The following is a 17,668-nucleotide window of genomic DNA, read 5'->3' on the forward strand; positions in this document are numbered from 1 at the left end:
TCTCCTATGCCACAGTTCTCTTTCCTGGAACATTTTTTGTGTTTATATAGTGTTTACTGCCAGAACAAAGTGCTTTTAACTTTAAACATCATCATAATCCATCTGCTGTGGTGCCTAGAATTCAGGAAGACACTTGTATATAAAAATAATTGTATACTAAGTACTATAAAGTAAGCATTTTGTCCTTTACTTATTATGCATTCCATCCCCAATAAGAAGAATGTAGTAAGACCCTGCAAAGATGGTACCAAACACGTGACTTAAAATAAGTATTTTTTGGAAATTTGAAGTTGGATCCTGTATTATGATTTTTTTCTGAATGCGAGCGAGAGAGAGAGAGAGAAAGAGAGAGAGATAGAGAGAGAGAGAGAGAGAGAGAGAGAGAGAAAGAAGAAATCCAGCTTTACTCATGTTAATAGAATTCATAATTCATTCACAAGACTGCGAATGGTGAGATTCTACTTCAAGATTGATTTATATCAGAATAAGTGTTGGCCCTGAACCTAAATCACTGGTAAGAGCAAGTACCTTCAGATAGTGAATGTTTAAATGCTGCTTACTTTGCTAGCCACATGGGCCTGTTCATCCTCCATGGCAAGAATCTGGGATTCCAATCTGGCATGCAAGTAGCCAGTTTCTTCCTCCAAGCGTCGACAGTACTCCTGTAGCCGCACTCGTTCCTCTTCTAGTTCATAGATTCTCTGCTCTTGTTGGCTTATCTAATGGTCATATGAGATATACATTTACAATGGTAATACATTGTTAATACATTGTTAATTGTGGATTCAAAAGAACTACATTGAAAGAAAAAATGCCCACATAGCTCCAGGGTGGTTCTTGATGACTCCCTCACACAGCATTAATTAGTGCCTAATTAGGTATTACAACTCTGGACAAGTGTTGTCAACCGATGTCCAAATTACAGGCCCAAGGCAAAGCAGAGGGCGCATAAAATGCAATTATGATAATCCAAAATCAGAACAGGTTAGAAACAAATGGCAACAGGTGGCGAAGGTGCTCCGAACCTTGCAGTGATCATAGTGGAATTTTGACTAAGAGACACTGAGCATTGAGGTGGAATGTTAAACAACAAGCTTTGCAATAGTGGGTAATGCCTTCTGCTGGCCAATTGTCAATGGCCTGCCAACATCCAAAGTAATAATTAGGCAATATTGCCCAGAGTTGTGATCAATGTGGTATCTTACGAGGGAAGCAAGAGCACACAAGGAGGGCTTTGGGATCATACGTTCTTGTATTGCCAGCTGCTGCAGAAAATGAGAACATTACTTACCCCTGGTAATGTTCTTTCTACTGGATGTTCTTCCCACGGATTCTTCATCTTAGATATACATTCTCGTGCTTTGAAGCTCTTGTAAACCTTTTCCCAGCAGGGGGCGTCATGCACTCCAGCGTTGATGGTAATCGAGTCTTTGGATGCGACGATGTGGGTAAAAATAGCGTTCGGCGCCCCGTGACCACAGTTGACTTTTTTTCCCCTTGCACAGCCACGTTAGGAATAATAGACAAAAAGGAGTCCTTTAGGCATTAAATGAGAGTCATCGTATAATTTGTATTAGAGAGCTCCTTAACCATGGGATAGAGGCTGGGAGGTCAATGAGGAACCCCTGGGAGGAACACCCAGTGGAAATTACATGGGGTAAGTAATTGGTTCTCCTAATGGATTGTGTCCTCCCACCAATTCCCCATATTAGATAGACTTCCATAGCAGAAAGAACTTAAAAAGGAGGGAAGGAGCGAACTTCATGGCGATCATGCCACCACTTGTTGGAGGACAGATCTGCCAAAACGAGACTCATTTGAGGATACTGTGTATAGACAATAGTGTTTTACGAACATGTGTATGGAGGACCACATTGCGGCCCGACAGATATTCTTTACAGGTTACCCTCTTAGGAGAGCAGAGGTAGCTGGCTGCCACACCCCTGGTGAGATGTGCTCTTCAGCCTTCAGGGATGTCCTTACCCGCTCTGGTGTAGCATTCAGAATAAGCACAATTAAACTTGAAATGGTTTGCTTTGTTATTCCAAAGCCCGTGTTTGGGCTGGTATAACCAATAAACAGTTGGTCTTCCAGTCTGAATTGGTTTGTTCTGGCGATGTTAAAACTCCAGAGCCATATTGGTATCGAGCCTATGCAGCCTTTCTTCCTCATTGGACGGATGAGGAGGTGGATAGGAGGCTGGCAAACAAATTATCAGCGATAGGTGGAACTCTGATACAGCCTTCAGAAGGAACGAGGGATGTACTCCAAGAGTCACCTTGTCCGTGGTAAAGACTGTGAAAGGTGAATTACAGGACAGGGCCTGCAATTTGCTCACTCTTCGGGCTGAGGAAATAGCAACCTCAGAGGACACTAATGTAACGGATTAATGGGGAAGCCATGACAAATGTTAACACCAGGTTTAAGTCCTAATCAGGTACCACAAAGGGGGTCAGAGGGAAGGAGTTAGTCAGGCCTTTTAAAAATTGAACCACTAAAGTGATGGAGAAGTACGACACTTGTTATGGTGTGCACTTGACGACGGAGAGCACCGCTAAATATCCCTGGATGGTGGCGACCTGAAGGCCCTGTTTTGCCAAATGGAGAACTAAAGACACCATCGTTGAGTTGTCGCATAAAAAAAGAATCCACAACCTGTGCTCTGCACCAGCTGCAGAATTTCTTCCAACAGCAGCAGTATAGCGCTTTAGATGCTGGCCAAATGGCCAAAAGCAATACCTCCATTATATCTTCCGGGAAGTCCCAATCCCTGTACCTTAGCCTTTCAGAAGTCAGGCGTGCAGGTTGAGCATGTGTTCGCTCGGGTGAAGAACCAGCACCCCCCTCCTGAGAAGTGGCCTCTGGGGAAGACTGTCTAGAGGACATATGGCCATATCCAGAAGTGCTGGGTACCACATCCTCCTGGCCCAATCGGGGGCAATCGGGATCATGGTTGCTCCGTAACTCTTACAGCCTCCTGATCGGTTAATGGATAATGGGAATCGGTGGGAATGCATACAGGATGTTCCATTCCCCCAGCAATGTGTCCCCAGTGCTCCTCTCAGGGTAAATTCCCTGGAGCAGAATCATTTCCACTTCCTGTTCACGCTAGAGGTGAACATATCCACTTGTGGGGTTCCCCAGAGGGTGAATATCTGTAGAAGAACTTCCTGGCACAGCTCCCACTCGTGGGAGACCGAGCTCTAGCTGCTCAGGGCGTCTGCCGTCATATTCTCAGTCCTGGCAAAGTGAACTGCTGACAGGGTGATCTTGTTCTGTAACGACCAGAACCAGATCTGCATCCCCTCTATGCACATGGGAGGTTACCCTACAACACCTCTGTTGATGTAGTGCATGGCCACTGTGTGATCAGGACAGTCTTCCCCTCTATGGAGGGCAAAAAGGCCATCAGCGTCAGTCTGATCACCCTCCGCTCCAACAGGTTTATGTAAGTTTTGTCTCTGCCAGCCAGTACATCCCGTTCACCGTCGGCTCGTTCAGGTGAGCGCCCCAGCCTTTCAGTGATGCATCCGTCACTACGGTCGTCTCTGGCCACGGTTGGCAAAACAGTTCTCCCGTCATCACGTTCTCTATGTATGTCCACCACAGTAGATCCCGAGTGACTTTGTTCGGGACATCAAGTCTGTCACTGTGGTGGAAATACACAGAGAATTGCGGCCATTGAAACCTGGGGGCCCATTGGAGCAATTTCATTCTCAACTGGGTCGCTGGCACCAGGAAGATGCAGGATGCCATGAGGCAGAGCAACCAAAGGAAAGCCAGGACTGGCAGGTATTGGGCGTTCTGGAACTTGGTGACCATCTGCAGGATGTGTGTGTGTTTAGTTTATTTGTATAGCGCCGCCTGGCCCTAGAGCATCCAGGCGCTTAAATTGAAAACAACATATCAGAATAATACAGTACAATGCAAAATGGTCCGTAGAAGGATATCAGGCAAGTACAGATTGATACAAGGTATGGCAGGCATGAATCATGTCATTATACATAGTTTATACATAGTTTACAAGGTTGCAGGCAATGGGAAAGTTAGTAGTATAGTGTTAGTAGTTCATGGCGTCTTTGGTTAGTAACCAGGATTTGGCGCTGTGTCTGAATCTGTGAAAGGATGGTTCAGATCTAAGATCAAGAGGCAGTGAGTTCCAAAGTTTAGAGGCAAGCACGGGGACGCTTGCGCCACCTGCTTTTTTGAGCCCTCTCCTCTGGGGGGGGGGGGGGGGGGGCTTGCCGAAGGAGAATCCATGACAGCTCTGATGAATTTGAGCATTTGAGGTGTCAGTTGAGACTTTGTTAAATTGAGGGAGAAGCTTGTGAAGGAGGTGGCAGGTCCAGCTGAGATGATCCAGGACTTGATCTGGAGACCGTGCCCTGATTAACCAATCGTCTGGGTAAAGAAAGACATGAAACCCTCCTTTTGTGAGATTGGCTGGCACTACCACCAACAGCTTGGTGAACATCCTCAGGCGGAGGTAAGACCGAAAGGCAGATCTCGAAACCGGTAGTTAGTGTTGCCTATGACGAACCTCAGGTACTTCCTGCGCTTTGGATGGATCGGCACATGGAAGTAAGCATCTTGTTGGTCGAGTGACATCAACCATTCCTGAATATATAGGACCTTGAGGATCGGTGAGTGTGTTACCATCTTGAACTTGTTCAAACACCTCAGGTCCAAGATCGGTCGAAGACCTCTGTCCTTCTATGTGATCAAAAAGATTCTGGGAGTACCACACCGTTCCTTTCCTGTTTAGGTACAAACTCTATGGCGCCCTTCGCCAAAAGAGAGGAAATCTCTTTCAGGAAAAGTGGTTCTTGAACAGTAGGTGGGTAATCTGGGGGGCGCTCTAAAAAACAAGGGGAGGCAGTAACCCTGAGAGAGACTACCTGAAGTGCCCTTGCATTTGAACAATTGGTGCACTATTCATGCAAATGTTGTGACAGACGCACGCCCCCAACCGGTGTATTATGGCAGAGGTCTTTAAAGAGGTTTTGCAGCAGGAGTCAGACTGGAGGGGACAGACGCAGAAGCTGTCTGTGTCTTACCTCCAACACCACTGAAAGATTGAGAGAAACGTCTCGGACCTTGGTGGATGGCGGGTTGCTTCCCTTTAGGTCCATAATTGTAGTAACTAACGGGCTTACCCTTCCATTGGGTTGAAGGCTGAGCTGGTTGCCTTATTGCCGTCCCTACAGACTTTGCTGCAGGCTTGGAAGCCTGTGGTTTTTCAAGGCAGTCATCTGCCTTTTTTTAAATGATTTATTAAGTGCAACCAAATTGGGCCCAGAGGCATACAGGCGCAGTTTGTAAGGACAGGCTTTTGGCCAAAAGGTGCATACCATCAAAGGGTATCAAGCAGTTTTGCTTGGACATCCTGCGCAAACCCTGATTTTCTGAGCCTGGTGAATCTTTGCATGACAGAACTTGTCACCATAGATGTTCCGACACAGGGATTGGTGCATGTCTTCCTTTGCATCGTCCACTATGTTAAGGAAGCTTTTCCTCATTTTCCCCTTCAGGGATGTGCTCAGCTGCCTCAGTTATTACAGACCATAAGGTGTGTTTGTATTTAGACAATGCAAATTAAGCATTAGCCAATTTTAGCGCCATACAGCCAGAGGCAAAAGCTTTTTTCGCTAGAGTGTCATAACACTTGTCATCCCTGTCAGGGGGTAAAGAGGGATAGGCGCTGGCCTTTTTACCAACAGTGGCAGTCTGTAATTTCAGTCTATCACGTGGTGGATGTCTGGTAAGGAATTCTGGATTAGACAAGGCTGATCTGTATTTCTTCGCAAAAATCCTCGTGGACTGCTGGCACTGAGCAGGGAGTCTTCCATTGCTCCATGAGGGGATTTTTGATGGCATTGTGCAAGGGAAGGACAAGATCAATGGTTGTGCCCTTGTATAGGATGTCTGTCAAGCCACATTTCGTTATGTCACTGGCTGAGGGACCCAAAAATAAGGCATTAGTTATCTTTGCCATCATTCTACTGTATGCAACATTAGAATTGGCTTGATGATCTCCTTGTAGGATTTCTACCTCAGGAGAGGTTCCCCAACCACTTGCGTCATGCAAGGCAGAGGCTGGATCAGATAGCCCTTTTTCCTCTCCTTGAAACTGCTAAGGATGTCAAGGAAGACCCATAGGCTTAAACCCGAAGAGAAGCAGATCGTCGTCCTTCTCCTCGAAAACGTCCTAGAAAGAGGACATACAATCCCTCGTAGACTTTGGAGCAAATCTACTTGAGGGATCTTCAAGTGTTGTTGAATACTTTTTTGACAACGACCACGCCGATGGAACGTCAAAGAACTATCAGCCGCCGACAGTCCTCCAATCGGGGATTTCACTGTTCTCTGGCACACAAGGTGGTTGGTGAACAGGGTCTCTGCCGGCTTTTTCGGGCACGGTGGGCTCAATGGTCTTTTTCCCCAGACGAAAACAGGTGGCTCACTTTCTCCAAGACCTGCATCATTTTGATGCAAAATGATTTCAACTTCTCCGCTGAGGTGGATTTAGACGGGAAAAGTACCCGTCTTTCTGAAGATTAGTCTGTGGACGAATGCTTCATGCTTTTCTTCTTCTTCAACGGGGAAGAAGAGGAATGATGGGAGTTGCTCCTCGAGTGAGATCTCATACTGTGTTTTTTCAACAATTTTTTTCTTTCTCAGTTGATTTATCGGCCGTGGCTCTCTTTTCGTCAGGTCTGTGCTTCGAAGGTGTCATTCTTGGGGACACAGAAAACAAACGACCTCGGACCAGTTTGGAGGCTCGCCTTTAAGGCTTTAGGTGTCATAACTTGACACGAGCCGCAATCTGCCACGATGTGGTCGGTACCGAGGCACCACAGAAACTCTGAGGATCGGTGAGCAAAAATGTTTGCGCCGCAATCAAGGCATTTTTGGTAACCTGACAGTTGGAGTAGACATTGTGACCCAATCTACAAAAATTCAAAGTAATTTGTTTTGAAAGAAAATGCATCAGAGAAGTTCTCTATGGCGAAGTTCCAGAGTAGCGTGCTGGGTAGGTGGACAAAAGGAACTGAGGTTACAATACGCCGAGCACGTTATTTGAACCCGCATCAAAGTCAAATCCTTTCGGCAAGATGATGACTCGATGACCATCGACGCCAGAGTGTACGGCGTCCCCTGCTGGGAAAAGGTTTTATGAGAGCTGCAAAGCATGAAATTATATCTCTAAAATGAGGAATCCGTGGGAGGACACAATCCATTAGAAATTGCTGTTTTTTGTATGTTGTATTTCAGTTTTCCATGGAGCAAACATAGCTAGGAAGCAATGGAACGCTGCACATGTCATTCAGAGTAACATGAGGTAAGGAAGTGGTGGTTACAATGTGTGGCATGGGATGTTTTCCAGCCATGAAGGTAGGATGCTTTATGGGAAACCAAGGAGTCTAGGACACTAGCTCCCGGCTGCCGGCTTCACTGCTCTGACCTGATCTTCATTATTTACAAAAAAAACACTGCTTTTTGTTTGTTCCCATTAGATCAGTGCTCGCTTCTCACCCTACAAGTAGCAATACCCTGAGACACAGCACTAGTGCCACTGGTTTTCAGTGTCCTAAGACTACAGTCACTACTCTGTATAATTCTCACAGCTTGTATGTCACAGTCCCGGCAATGCTTACTGCTTTTGTTCTCCGATAACTAAAATGATCTTATAGCCCGACATAGGAGACTATACTGTCCAAGCCCACTACCAAGTTATAAGTCGTAGTCGTTGTTTCTGACATAAAATGAGGCAAAAGGTAAATGAAGACTTGTAAGGTTGAGAATGCTTTGCTTACTGTAGGTGTAATATTCTAATTAAACACTTACCCAAGAGCCTCACAGTGGCCCACATTACAAGTTTCCCGGTCCAGAAACAACGGTGCCGGTAAGCTTAACGGCACAGTTGTTTCGGACCGGCAAACTACGAGTCTGCGGGCGGATGCCGTACTGCCGCCAGGGTCAGACCTGGCAGGCAGAACGACACCCGCCCGCAGACTTTCACGGAAGCACCAGCACCGTTATTAACGGTGCCCGTGCTTCCGTTGTCCCCACTCCCATAAAGGGAATGGGGATCAACATTTTACCGGAGCCTGATTTACCGGACCGCCGGGGTTGTAATGCCCCAGTGTTTCTGGCAAGTCAGGCGGCGGTAAATCATTACGGGTGAGGCGGCTACCTGCCGGTTTTACCGGCACGGTTTCCGCCGGACCCATAATGAGGGCCAGGTGTGATAAAAACCTTCAATATTCCCGGGTGCTTCTCTTGTTGTCAACCGGAGTAAACCACTTGTAACTGAGCTATAGTTACAGCAATGGCCAAACATGTCATTTCCCTCAAGGGATGGATGAACGGGGCCGATTAAAATCAGGCCCATACAAGACCGAGATGAAGCATTGCGAGAGGTCAGGTCCTTTTAATCTGGCGGCACATCCATTCTGAAGCCTGGGCACCCAGGGAATGAACGACCTTCTATGATGGAGATACAGTTGGAATGGAGCTTACATTGCTTTAGAATTAATTTCAAGGAAATGCTTAAGTTGCGTATTTGGCCTACTGAAAGCATCCTACAACTATGCTGGATTTCAGACTCATGCAGTGTTGAGGTGAACATTGATGGCAGAGCTCGGGACTCACAACGATGAAATTACAGTGATACTTGGATTCAGGCGATTAGAAAATGCTGTAGTCTCTGTGTAATTCTGTATTCTGGAGTACAGATTTGTAAAGGAGGAAGGGACAGCAATGTGGAAACGTAGGTCCCTCCAAAATGAAGGGGTTTCACTAACAGATCTAGGCCTATACTACCAAACCTGCAGCAATGCAGAGATGCTGTGTTGTAGCTTAGTGTCCTGCAAGAGGGAGGGGTGGGGGAGGGGGTAATGAGTGCTTCGGCTGCTTTTCTGTAGGTAAGGCACAGTGCTAGAGCTAATGTTGCTACCAGAGAGAGAAACAGCAATTCAATAGTCTATGTACCTGATCGTTGGCAGTCTGCGCATTTTCAGTGCGCTTCTGTCGCTGGATTTCCAATTCTGCAATGTTTTGCTCCTGTTGGATTTCTCTTGCTTGCAGTTCTCGATGGGCCTCTTGCAATCGTTGAAGTTGCTCACTCCGCTCTGCAGACTAAAAACACCAAATATTATAACTGAAAAGAGGGGAGAGTACATAAGTAACACATACAAATGTGCTGTTCCTGAACATTTACTAGAAAGGAGCTATTGCTGTTGTAATGTTCCTACTGCATGGCTTTCGGTTTGTTAGGAATTGTACGCCATTTTGCAGCTGTAAAGATAGTGTGATTTTGTTGCAAATGTTTTGGACATGTGCTCTCAGGGATCTGCCACATTATTTATGGGTCTCTTGGAAAGGAGAACACTTTTTAGAAAATGTATATGCTTGATAGTAACCGTATACCATTGGTCAGTTGAGATCATTTTGAGCGCTATGCAACTTAGTGGTATACGGTTACTATGATGCTAGACATGTCTCTGAAACTAAGAGGAGAGCACGGAAAAGTGGACATGTAAAAAAGGAATCTGGAAGTGGTGGAGTACACACGGGGATATGCATTTTCTAAAAGGGTTCTCAGTTGTTTTCAAGAGGAGCATAAATAATGCGGCTATTTATAATCTGCTCTGAAACTAAGAGGCACAATTAACATGAAAGGCGACTATACCCCTGGCTAAAGCGGTATTGCTGAATGGGCAGGGATCGCAAAGCTGGCAAAGGCACTGAACCAGACAGTCAACTAACAGTGAAATCATGCTAACAGTACAGAGGTCCTCACTAGGCCTGTTTCTAGGGACAGGCCCACCGGGCAACAGCCCCTGGCACAGGCACCAGCCTTTTAATCTCCTTCCTGGGAGAGCTGGGAGCTTTTGCATTTCACGTCATTGAACACTACACAGACAAAAGCAGGGGACAAAAGCCCGTTTTGCCCATATCCATCTACCTCCCATGATGCAGCTTCCACCGCCCAAATTAGCATCTCTTTGTGAAACTAAACATGCTTAAACAGTGTGAGAATTTCTGCAGGGTTGGCTTTTTATGGTGGACAGAAAGGACTCTTTTTTGTTAATTGTTTTCTGGTATGTTAATCCAGTTGAAACAAAAGAGGACGACTCGCAAAATGCATTGATCTGTTACAAGAATGACTAAGACTGGAACCGCGTGCTCAGGTGACATGGGGTCACCTTGCCAAACTACGATTTTTACTGGGCGACAAAAACAGTTTGAGCAGGCATTAAAAAAAAGCAACACTTGTACACATGTTTGTTGCTGTAAGCCTTTTCGCAAAAGGTTCAGGAGTTGGAAAAATTGAAGGGTTGTTGTCTGAGGGGATTGCGCTTAAGGGGATTACTTCCTTCGTTGGGGGGTGGTGTGTGTGCCATCTACTTTAAACAAACGTATCTGCAAAGGTAGAAAACAATTACAGTAGCAATAATTAATGACAAAGCCAACAGTTTTGACACGTGTCTATTGAAAATGTTTTCTTTCTTGCTGCTCTAAGTAATCAGATCACATGCCCATGTACCTTCACGCCTTGCCTAGTGTTACAATTGCAGGTCCAAGCTACCATCATTTGATAGGTTTTATATTAACATATCCTGGCAAAACCTACTACAGGTATTTTCGTCATACAGATATGAACTTGCGTCATTGCCAGGCAGAGGCGTTGCTAGGGGGGGCTGAGGGGGCTATAGCCCCGGGTCTTTTGTTTGTAGGCCCAGAGAGAAGCTAGCTAGCCCTGAGTCCCGACATTAGCGCAGCCACAGATCTTTTCCAGACCCAGCAACACCCCGGTAACCAGGTATTCATACAAACGGCCAGCTTTTGCATCAGACATCAGCAATCAACACAGTTTACTAGGCAACTGAATATGTTGGCATCAGACTTGCATCATATAACTATAATGTGATTTCGTAGAGCTTCATGTAGACGGGCCACTTCTACGCTTTCTATTAATCAGTGTTACGGATGGCTCTCGATTCATTGCCTTGAGAATGAATAAGTGTTTACTCAGTGCTGCCATGGTTTCAGAATTGTTGCACAGCATTGGCCCATTCCCAAGACCAACACATTGCACATGAGCTATTCATCTGTCATGCTACCATTTGCCAGAAGCTAACATTATATGCCCAGGAACTCACACCATTAGGTAGCTGTTGTCAGCAAATGCCTTGGTACTCATGCCATTTTGTAGACATTGCCATCCTATGCTCAGGTACTCTCACCATATAACAGTTTTTGCTGTTAAATGCTCAAGCACTCGCACCATTTGGCAGGGATTGTTACACTTTTGTCTAGGTACGCAGATCATATGGCAGCATGACTTCCTCCCCTCAACCCCTACCTACTTCTCTGGTCTTCCCCTATAGCGCTTTCAAGTAGTTTCAAGTCTTTCTTTCTAACCTAGCAGTAATCAACAGAGCTGGGAATTGCCTTCTGTTTAACCACTGCCTACCTCGTTCCCTTTAGTTCACCCCCATCTTCCATTCTTCTGCTGCCAGAGCACCGTTTCACCAACTGAAGAGAGCAACTTGCTCTTGCTACACTTTCAATTGAGAGGGCGATTGTTGGAAAAAGAGACTACTGCAGCAGCAGCAGCAATAGATGCTGCTACGGCAGCAGCAACTAGGAAAGTGCCTTTCATACATAGAAAATATATGCTGGTTTAAAATATTGTTCTATATGTTATGCACTTATGAATTTTAAGTGCAAGTCAATGAAACCATATTTACATTGCAATGACTTCATTGTTTTGGAGAGGGGGTGCAGTGCGGGATAGCAGCAGAGGAATCATATGGGGAGGAGGGGCTGGAATACGCTGGCCGCAATGTGGTCTATAAACTGCCCTGGTCACCACTATGCCCTGGGTGATAAAAGAGCATTACACTGGGGGACACCACAGTATTAAAGCGTTCCCGATACACAATGAAACGGGTTCTTAATGATACACGTGACTCAAGCAAATCCTCAGCCAACATCAGCACCTGGTTTTGTAAGGCGAGCCCTGGTCTAATAAATCCGGTTTTGCTCAATCTGGTGTGTTCACCCTCTGAAAGAACCCTTTCAGCCCACAAAGATGTGTGCAGTGTCCTTCAAAAGTGCCAAATACCCTACCCCCTTAGAATCCTGGGCCGATCACTCCCCGTTTACAAGGAATATATTCAATTGGTGTCTGATGGGGGCCGCATCTTGTGCCAAGGAAGGACTCGTTCCTAATCAGAGTTCTCGAGTGTTTCCCGTGGCAATGTGCGACAAGGAAACCCATCCCGTTTTTGCTTCGAATTCTGGGACTTGTAGGTTTTCTGAAATTTCAAATGTGAGGAAAATAAAGGGGGGGATAAAGCAGGACTCTGTCCTTCTCACGCATGGCCACGAGAGAAACGGGACAGCACTGTAGTAATTTTCGAGATGCAGTAACTCTTTGAGAACGCAGCTTTCCATCCAGGTAGTATCGTTTACCACCTCCATTTAATAGAGGTGGTCCCCTGGAGCTGGCCACAGTCGCTTTCAACGCCATCAGCCTACCGCACTACACGCCCGCCGCGTTTCTGCCCAGTCCTGTGGAGAAGCGGTTTTGGATTTCTCTGTGGAGCCATCGACCACATCGACTGCCGCTTCTTCTCTGCATTTCTCCCCGTCCAAAAGGATAAAAATAACAGGAACAAGTTGTCGGAAATGAAATTTCAATTCATGGAGAACCTTTCTCCACTCAGTGCCTGCTCCCAAGCAGCGAGATCAATAGTGTTTAGACAGCAGAGGACATTTTTTTCTTCCCTCTTAAAGAACCAGATCAATACAGAAAAAAAAAACCCTTCAGACCTCGGAATGTGTTGTAGCAAATGTGAACAAACCGGGGGACCAGGACTAAACACACAAAGAAGTCGCCGAAAGTCGAGATCAAAGCCAGGGCAGAATTAAGTATCCCTTCAGGGGATTCCAGTCCAGTGAAGAGCTTCGCAGAGATTCGTGGGAGCCAAGAATCGGTAGCCAGACCAGATATACAACCATGCTTAATATACCGCAGGGTACTGTCCTGAAAGGAAAGAAAAAGCAGCAGAGACACCGAACCACCAGACACCACCTGCAAATAAGGCCACAAGACCGAAGGGCACCCCACTGAAACGTATAAAGGCCTGTGTGAGGAATATTTCCCCAAACTGCCAGACATGCGAGCACCACTAAATGTTACCCATCTGCAGCCTTTTTATAAAAGGGTTCTGGTACATTAGATAGGAAATAAATACGCATTGAAATGTCAGAAATGTGTTCGCCCCTTCCTCTTGCAGGCAGAATGTTTACCTCATGTAAGCTGCCATGTCTTGCGGATTTCATTTACATCCAAATTCATTCAGAATATAAACCCAGTAACCGGCCGACCGACAGATAGGAAGGCAATTATCCGCTGCTAATTTTGTAGAAATCCACTAATGTTGACAAAGTAACTTCTTTAGCACTATCGGTTCTTACACATTTGGTGGTTTACTATAATCTGTACAAAATGGAAGGGGCCCAACCAATGGTTTGTATTCTTTGTCTTAATTTGGACCCATCTACGTACAGAATGGAGACAAATCAGAATCACCTCATGAATGTGATGAAGGACGCTGAAACAAAGGTTCTTTAGTTCCCAACAGGATTCTGCTCCATTTCCTGCAAACATGTGGTCTATCGGCGGCACGTTAGCAAGGCCGGTTATCGCTGGTTTTCGTCTGGGTTGCCAGGATAGACATTTCCTTTCCACAAAGCTAAGGTCTGGCTGATATTGGCATACTACATTTTGGCAATGCCAGTGGCCATGGTTCCTCCAAAAAAAGAGACTAATTTTAAACAAATATATACAACTCGGGCTGATGCCAAGTGGAGGTGTTGGTATAAACCATTCACTAGGGGTTGGATCTGTTTCTCCGATAAACTGACTGTCTGGCCGCTTGGAGGGTTACCAGGTCTCTGAGCCCTTACATTCTACTGGCCCCATGCACATTTCTGAGACCCTACCGACTTGTATCAGTGAGACAATCGGCATTGACAAGCCCTTTTCAACTGTTAATGATGAACAACAGCCTAACGTGCCAGGTCTGATTAAAACAGATTTACACATGGGTCCTCTATCTGTCCCTGAAGATCACGTCAATGGTGGTACCAATGGCTCTCTTGGTAACTCCATTAAGCTTGAAGATGTCGTGCACCCGCCCCCCATGATTTTTCCAGTACTTCTCCTACCCTCCATACACAAGAAAAGCTGGTTTGTTTACCCTCTACGGCATCTCCAGGCCAGCTAAATATTAGTACCATCATTAGTGGCTTCAGTCAGACTGATTTTACAGAGAACTTTCGAAATCCAGTTTTAGATCATTCTGTCCTTGGCCAGTCAGGCACATCCACAGTGAGGGGTGTGAAAAATCAGGAGTCAGGAAAACACCCCGAAAGCACTCAAATACCTATTACTAAACACTAGATCACTATTAAAACACTCGACTGAAGGAACCGACTTCCTGATTGAGAACGATGTGGACCTCTGTGTCATAAGAGAATCATTGCTACATGATGGTGCAGGGCCTGCCTCTATGCTGGCCCTTCCACAGGACTAGACGACCCTAAGAGCAGACAGACCCTCTGGGAAGGGAGGAGGTGTGGCACTCATCTTCCGCAAGTCTCTTAACATCTGCCTTATTAACACTGTCGGTATTGTAGACTACGAAACCCTGCATGCAAAAATGCTGATTGATCCTAATACTACAGTTAATACCTTCTTGATATACCACCCCACCCACCCTCCACATCATGCCGGATTTTCAAATCCAATTTAGTGATTGGATTTCAGCATCACTGAAACCTCAATCGAAGGTAATTGTACTAGGATATATGAATATGGCGTTTAATGACCCCAATGACCCCTCAGCAAGATCTACGCAAGCAACCCTGGTAGGGTTGAACTTCCTGCAACACATCCTGCAACCATCCCACAATGGTGGTAGAATCCTAGACTCGGTGGCATCCCATGGTTTAATAGTGGACAATGCTACAGTTAATCCCGGTCCATGGTCTGACCACTCCTTCATTCTTTTTCAGCAGCCCAAGATAATGCCTCCTGATGAAAAAAAGAGAACGCACAGTGGTGTCTGAGCATTCAAAACCATGTGTATCAAAGTCGAGAATATCAAGACCGATATCACAGCTAATTTGATTTCCCTACCAGATAATACTCTTGCGTGAAGAACTGAAAAACCAACTGCATATCCGCCTCCATTTGTTTTTTCTGAAGTGACAGATGCTGTTGTATTAAAAACATTAGAACAACTGAAGCCGGTCAATTTCAAGGGTGACATCTGCTCTGTGTTGACTGTCATATCCTGCGCTAGTCTTCTTGCCACCATGAGCTCAAAATGTGTCAATCTATCCTTCAAGGAAAACTATGTCCCTACGTCCATTAAACAAGCCTGGATTGCCCCTTTGCTGAAAAAACCCTCCTTGGATCCAACAGTGGCTGGCAATTATCACCCCATAACCAACACGCCTTTCCTTCTGAAAATCCTGGATCAAATTGCTTACCAACAAATCCATGATTTTTTGGGCCAGTGGAACATCTTAGGCCCAAAGCAGTCACGGTTCAGAAGTCATCACAGCACAGAATCCACCTTGCCTTACCTGAAAACAAACATCTTGCAACATCTTGATAAAAGTCAGACAACCGTTCTGATGCTTTTGGACCTAACAGCAGTATTTGATCTGGTTGATCATGCCACGCTATTAATTAGGCTGCAAGAATCTGCAGCTTTCTCTCAGGAAGCCTCGAGCTGGATTCTGTCCTTCCTGTATGATCGAATGGCTAAAGTGTACAGTGAGGAGGCGACTGCAGATGGCTTTGTGCCTCCCTGTTGTGTTCCACAGGGATCATGTATGTACGCTGTTTAACATCTCCACTTTGCCCCCGTTTGAAATGCTAGACTCAAAAGGCGTAATTTATGCAAACTATGCAGATGACACCCATTGTATTATTCCCCTTACAGTAACTATGCAAATGACTCTAGGACAAACACTACATATAACCATATACGCAGATGGATGCTGCTAAATGGGCTAGTGCTTAACAACTCAGAAAACAGAAATTATGATTTTGGGCACAACACAGAGGCTCTGTAATTTAGGCCCATCATATCATCTTTCAAAGTGGCTGAATGCTTACTTAAATCCCTACCTAAAGACAAGACTTTGGGTGCCATCTTAGATCAAGAGCTGAGCATGAAAGCTCATGTTAGCCATCTAGTCTCATGCTCCTCATACTATCTGAAGCTCCTAGCTCTCATTCGTCCTTTTCTTATACCACATAGTTTCGTCATTGTGTCTCGAGCTATTATTGGGTCACGTCTAGATTACTGTTGAAGCCTATTGCTTGGTCACGGAGAATGTAATTGCCTTCAGGTGGTCCAAAACAACGCAGTCTGAGTGGTTTGTAGACTGCACAAATCTGACCACATATCTATGGCTAGGAAATCTCTGCATTGGCTCCCCATTGGGGAACAAATCATGTTTCGTACCCTTTGTATCACGCAAACCCTCTGTCTTTGGAAAAAGCCCTACTTCACTTTCCTTTCTGCTAGGTTGGCTCCCAGTTAGACTTAGTTTAAGTCCAACAATGTTGGCCTCCTGCTGGTTCCAAAGGCTAAACTCTCATTTGTAGTTGAGGGATATTACCCAATGACCGCCCCTCACCTCTCGATTGCATTACCACCGGATTTGAGGTCTTGCCCCTCATTAGTGTCCTTCCAACGTAGACTCAAGACGCTTTGGTTTGAATGAACTATTTCCTCCACCAATCTCTCCTATGAAGAATAATTCATTATGACAATTCCATTGTTTGTTACTTGTATGTCCTGTCGCGCTGCTATGCCCAAGGGCCATGTTCCAGCTCAAAACAAAGAAATATCCGGGTGATGGCCTACATGCGTAGAGTTTTTTTTGTAAGAATTTTACATTGGTGACCAACATAAGGAGATAGCTGGAGAGAATGGGAGAGGGCTGGAAAGCCAGGGGAGGCCCACGATGAAACCAGGATCCCAAATCCCAGGAAGAAGGCTTGTGGATACAACCAAAGGAAACTAGACGAGAGAGGAAATTGACTGAACTCATCAATCCAGATTAAGCAAAGGCAGCAAATGTGAGTAAGGCTGAAGCGTTGCCCAAAGGGCAGCCAAAGAGGGCGAAAAGCCAGAAAAAAAACTCAGAAGAAGGTAGAAGAAAATGCTAAAGTTTGGACAAGGCGATGCTGCCGACTAGAAAAACTAGGGAGAAGACCCACCTGAAGGCTGACCTGCGCACTAACCCATGGAGAAGACAAAGTCAGAATAGTATTCTGGCTGATCACCATGGGAAAATATAAAAACCTTGCAGATATCCAAAACTTGAAAGCCATCCTGGAGTCTTCTGTATGTATCTTGTGTAATACCTTATTGAAGCAAGTCGAGAAGGAATCTGTGGAATGAATTATCATAGCCGTCCAGAGGAACATTGCAGAAGATAAGTAACATGGTATTCTAATGGACATTTCTCTTACAGATTGTTCTTCTTTGAAAGACCACCAAGGCCATACTGATAAGAAGAAGCAAGAGTAAGGTAGATTCTCCTCTATATCAGAAACCTTTGG

At 45.4% G+C, this 17,668-nt stretch overlaps 1 protein-coding gene across 2 annotated transcripts in view; it reads right to left on the minus strand.

The window, feature by feature from the left end:
• PMFBP1 (polyamine modulated factor 1 binding protein 1) overlaps window positions 1–17,668 on the minus strand; it is a 1,360,893-nt gene that overhangs the window by 658,963 nt on the left and 684,262 nt on the right. For both annotated transcript variants that reach the window (XM_069635509.1, XM_069635508.1), the window contains 2 exons: window positions 8,995–9,141; window positions 561–719 (listed from right to left, as the gene is read on the minus strand). In XM_069635509.1, coding sequence (XP_069491610.1) covers window positions 561–719; window positions 8,995–9,141 — 306 coding nt within the window. The remainder of the gene's footprint in view (window positions 1–560; window positions 720–8,994; window positions 9,142–17,668) is intronic.

The sequence above is a fragment of the Ambystoma mexicanum genome, chromosome 1q (assembly GCF_040938575.1).
Source record: "Ambystoma mexicanum isolate Mex_15411 chromosome 1q, UKY_AmexF1_1, whole genome shotgun sequence".
NCBI lineage: Eukaryota > Metazoa > Chordata > Amphibia > Caudata > Ambystomatidae > Ambystoma > Ambystoma mexicanum.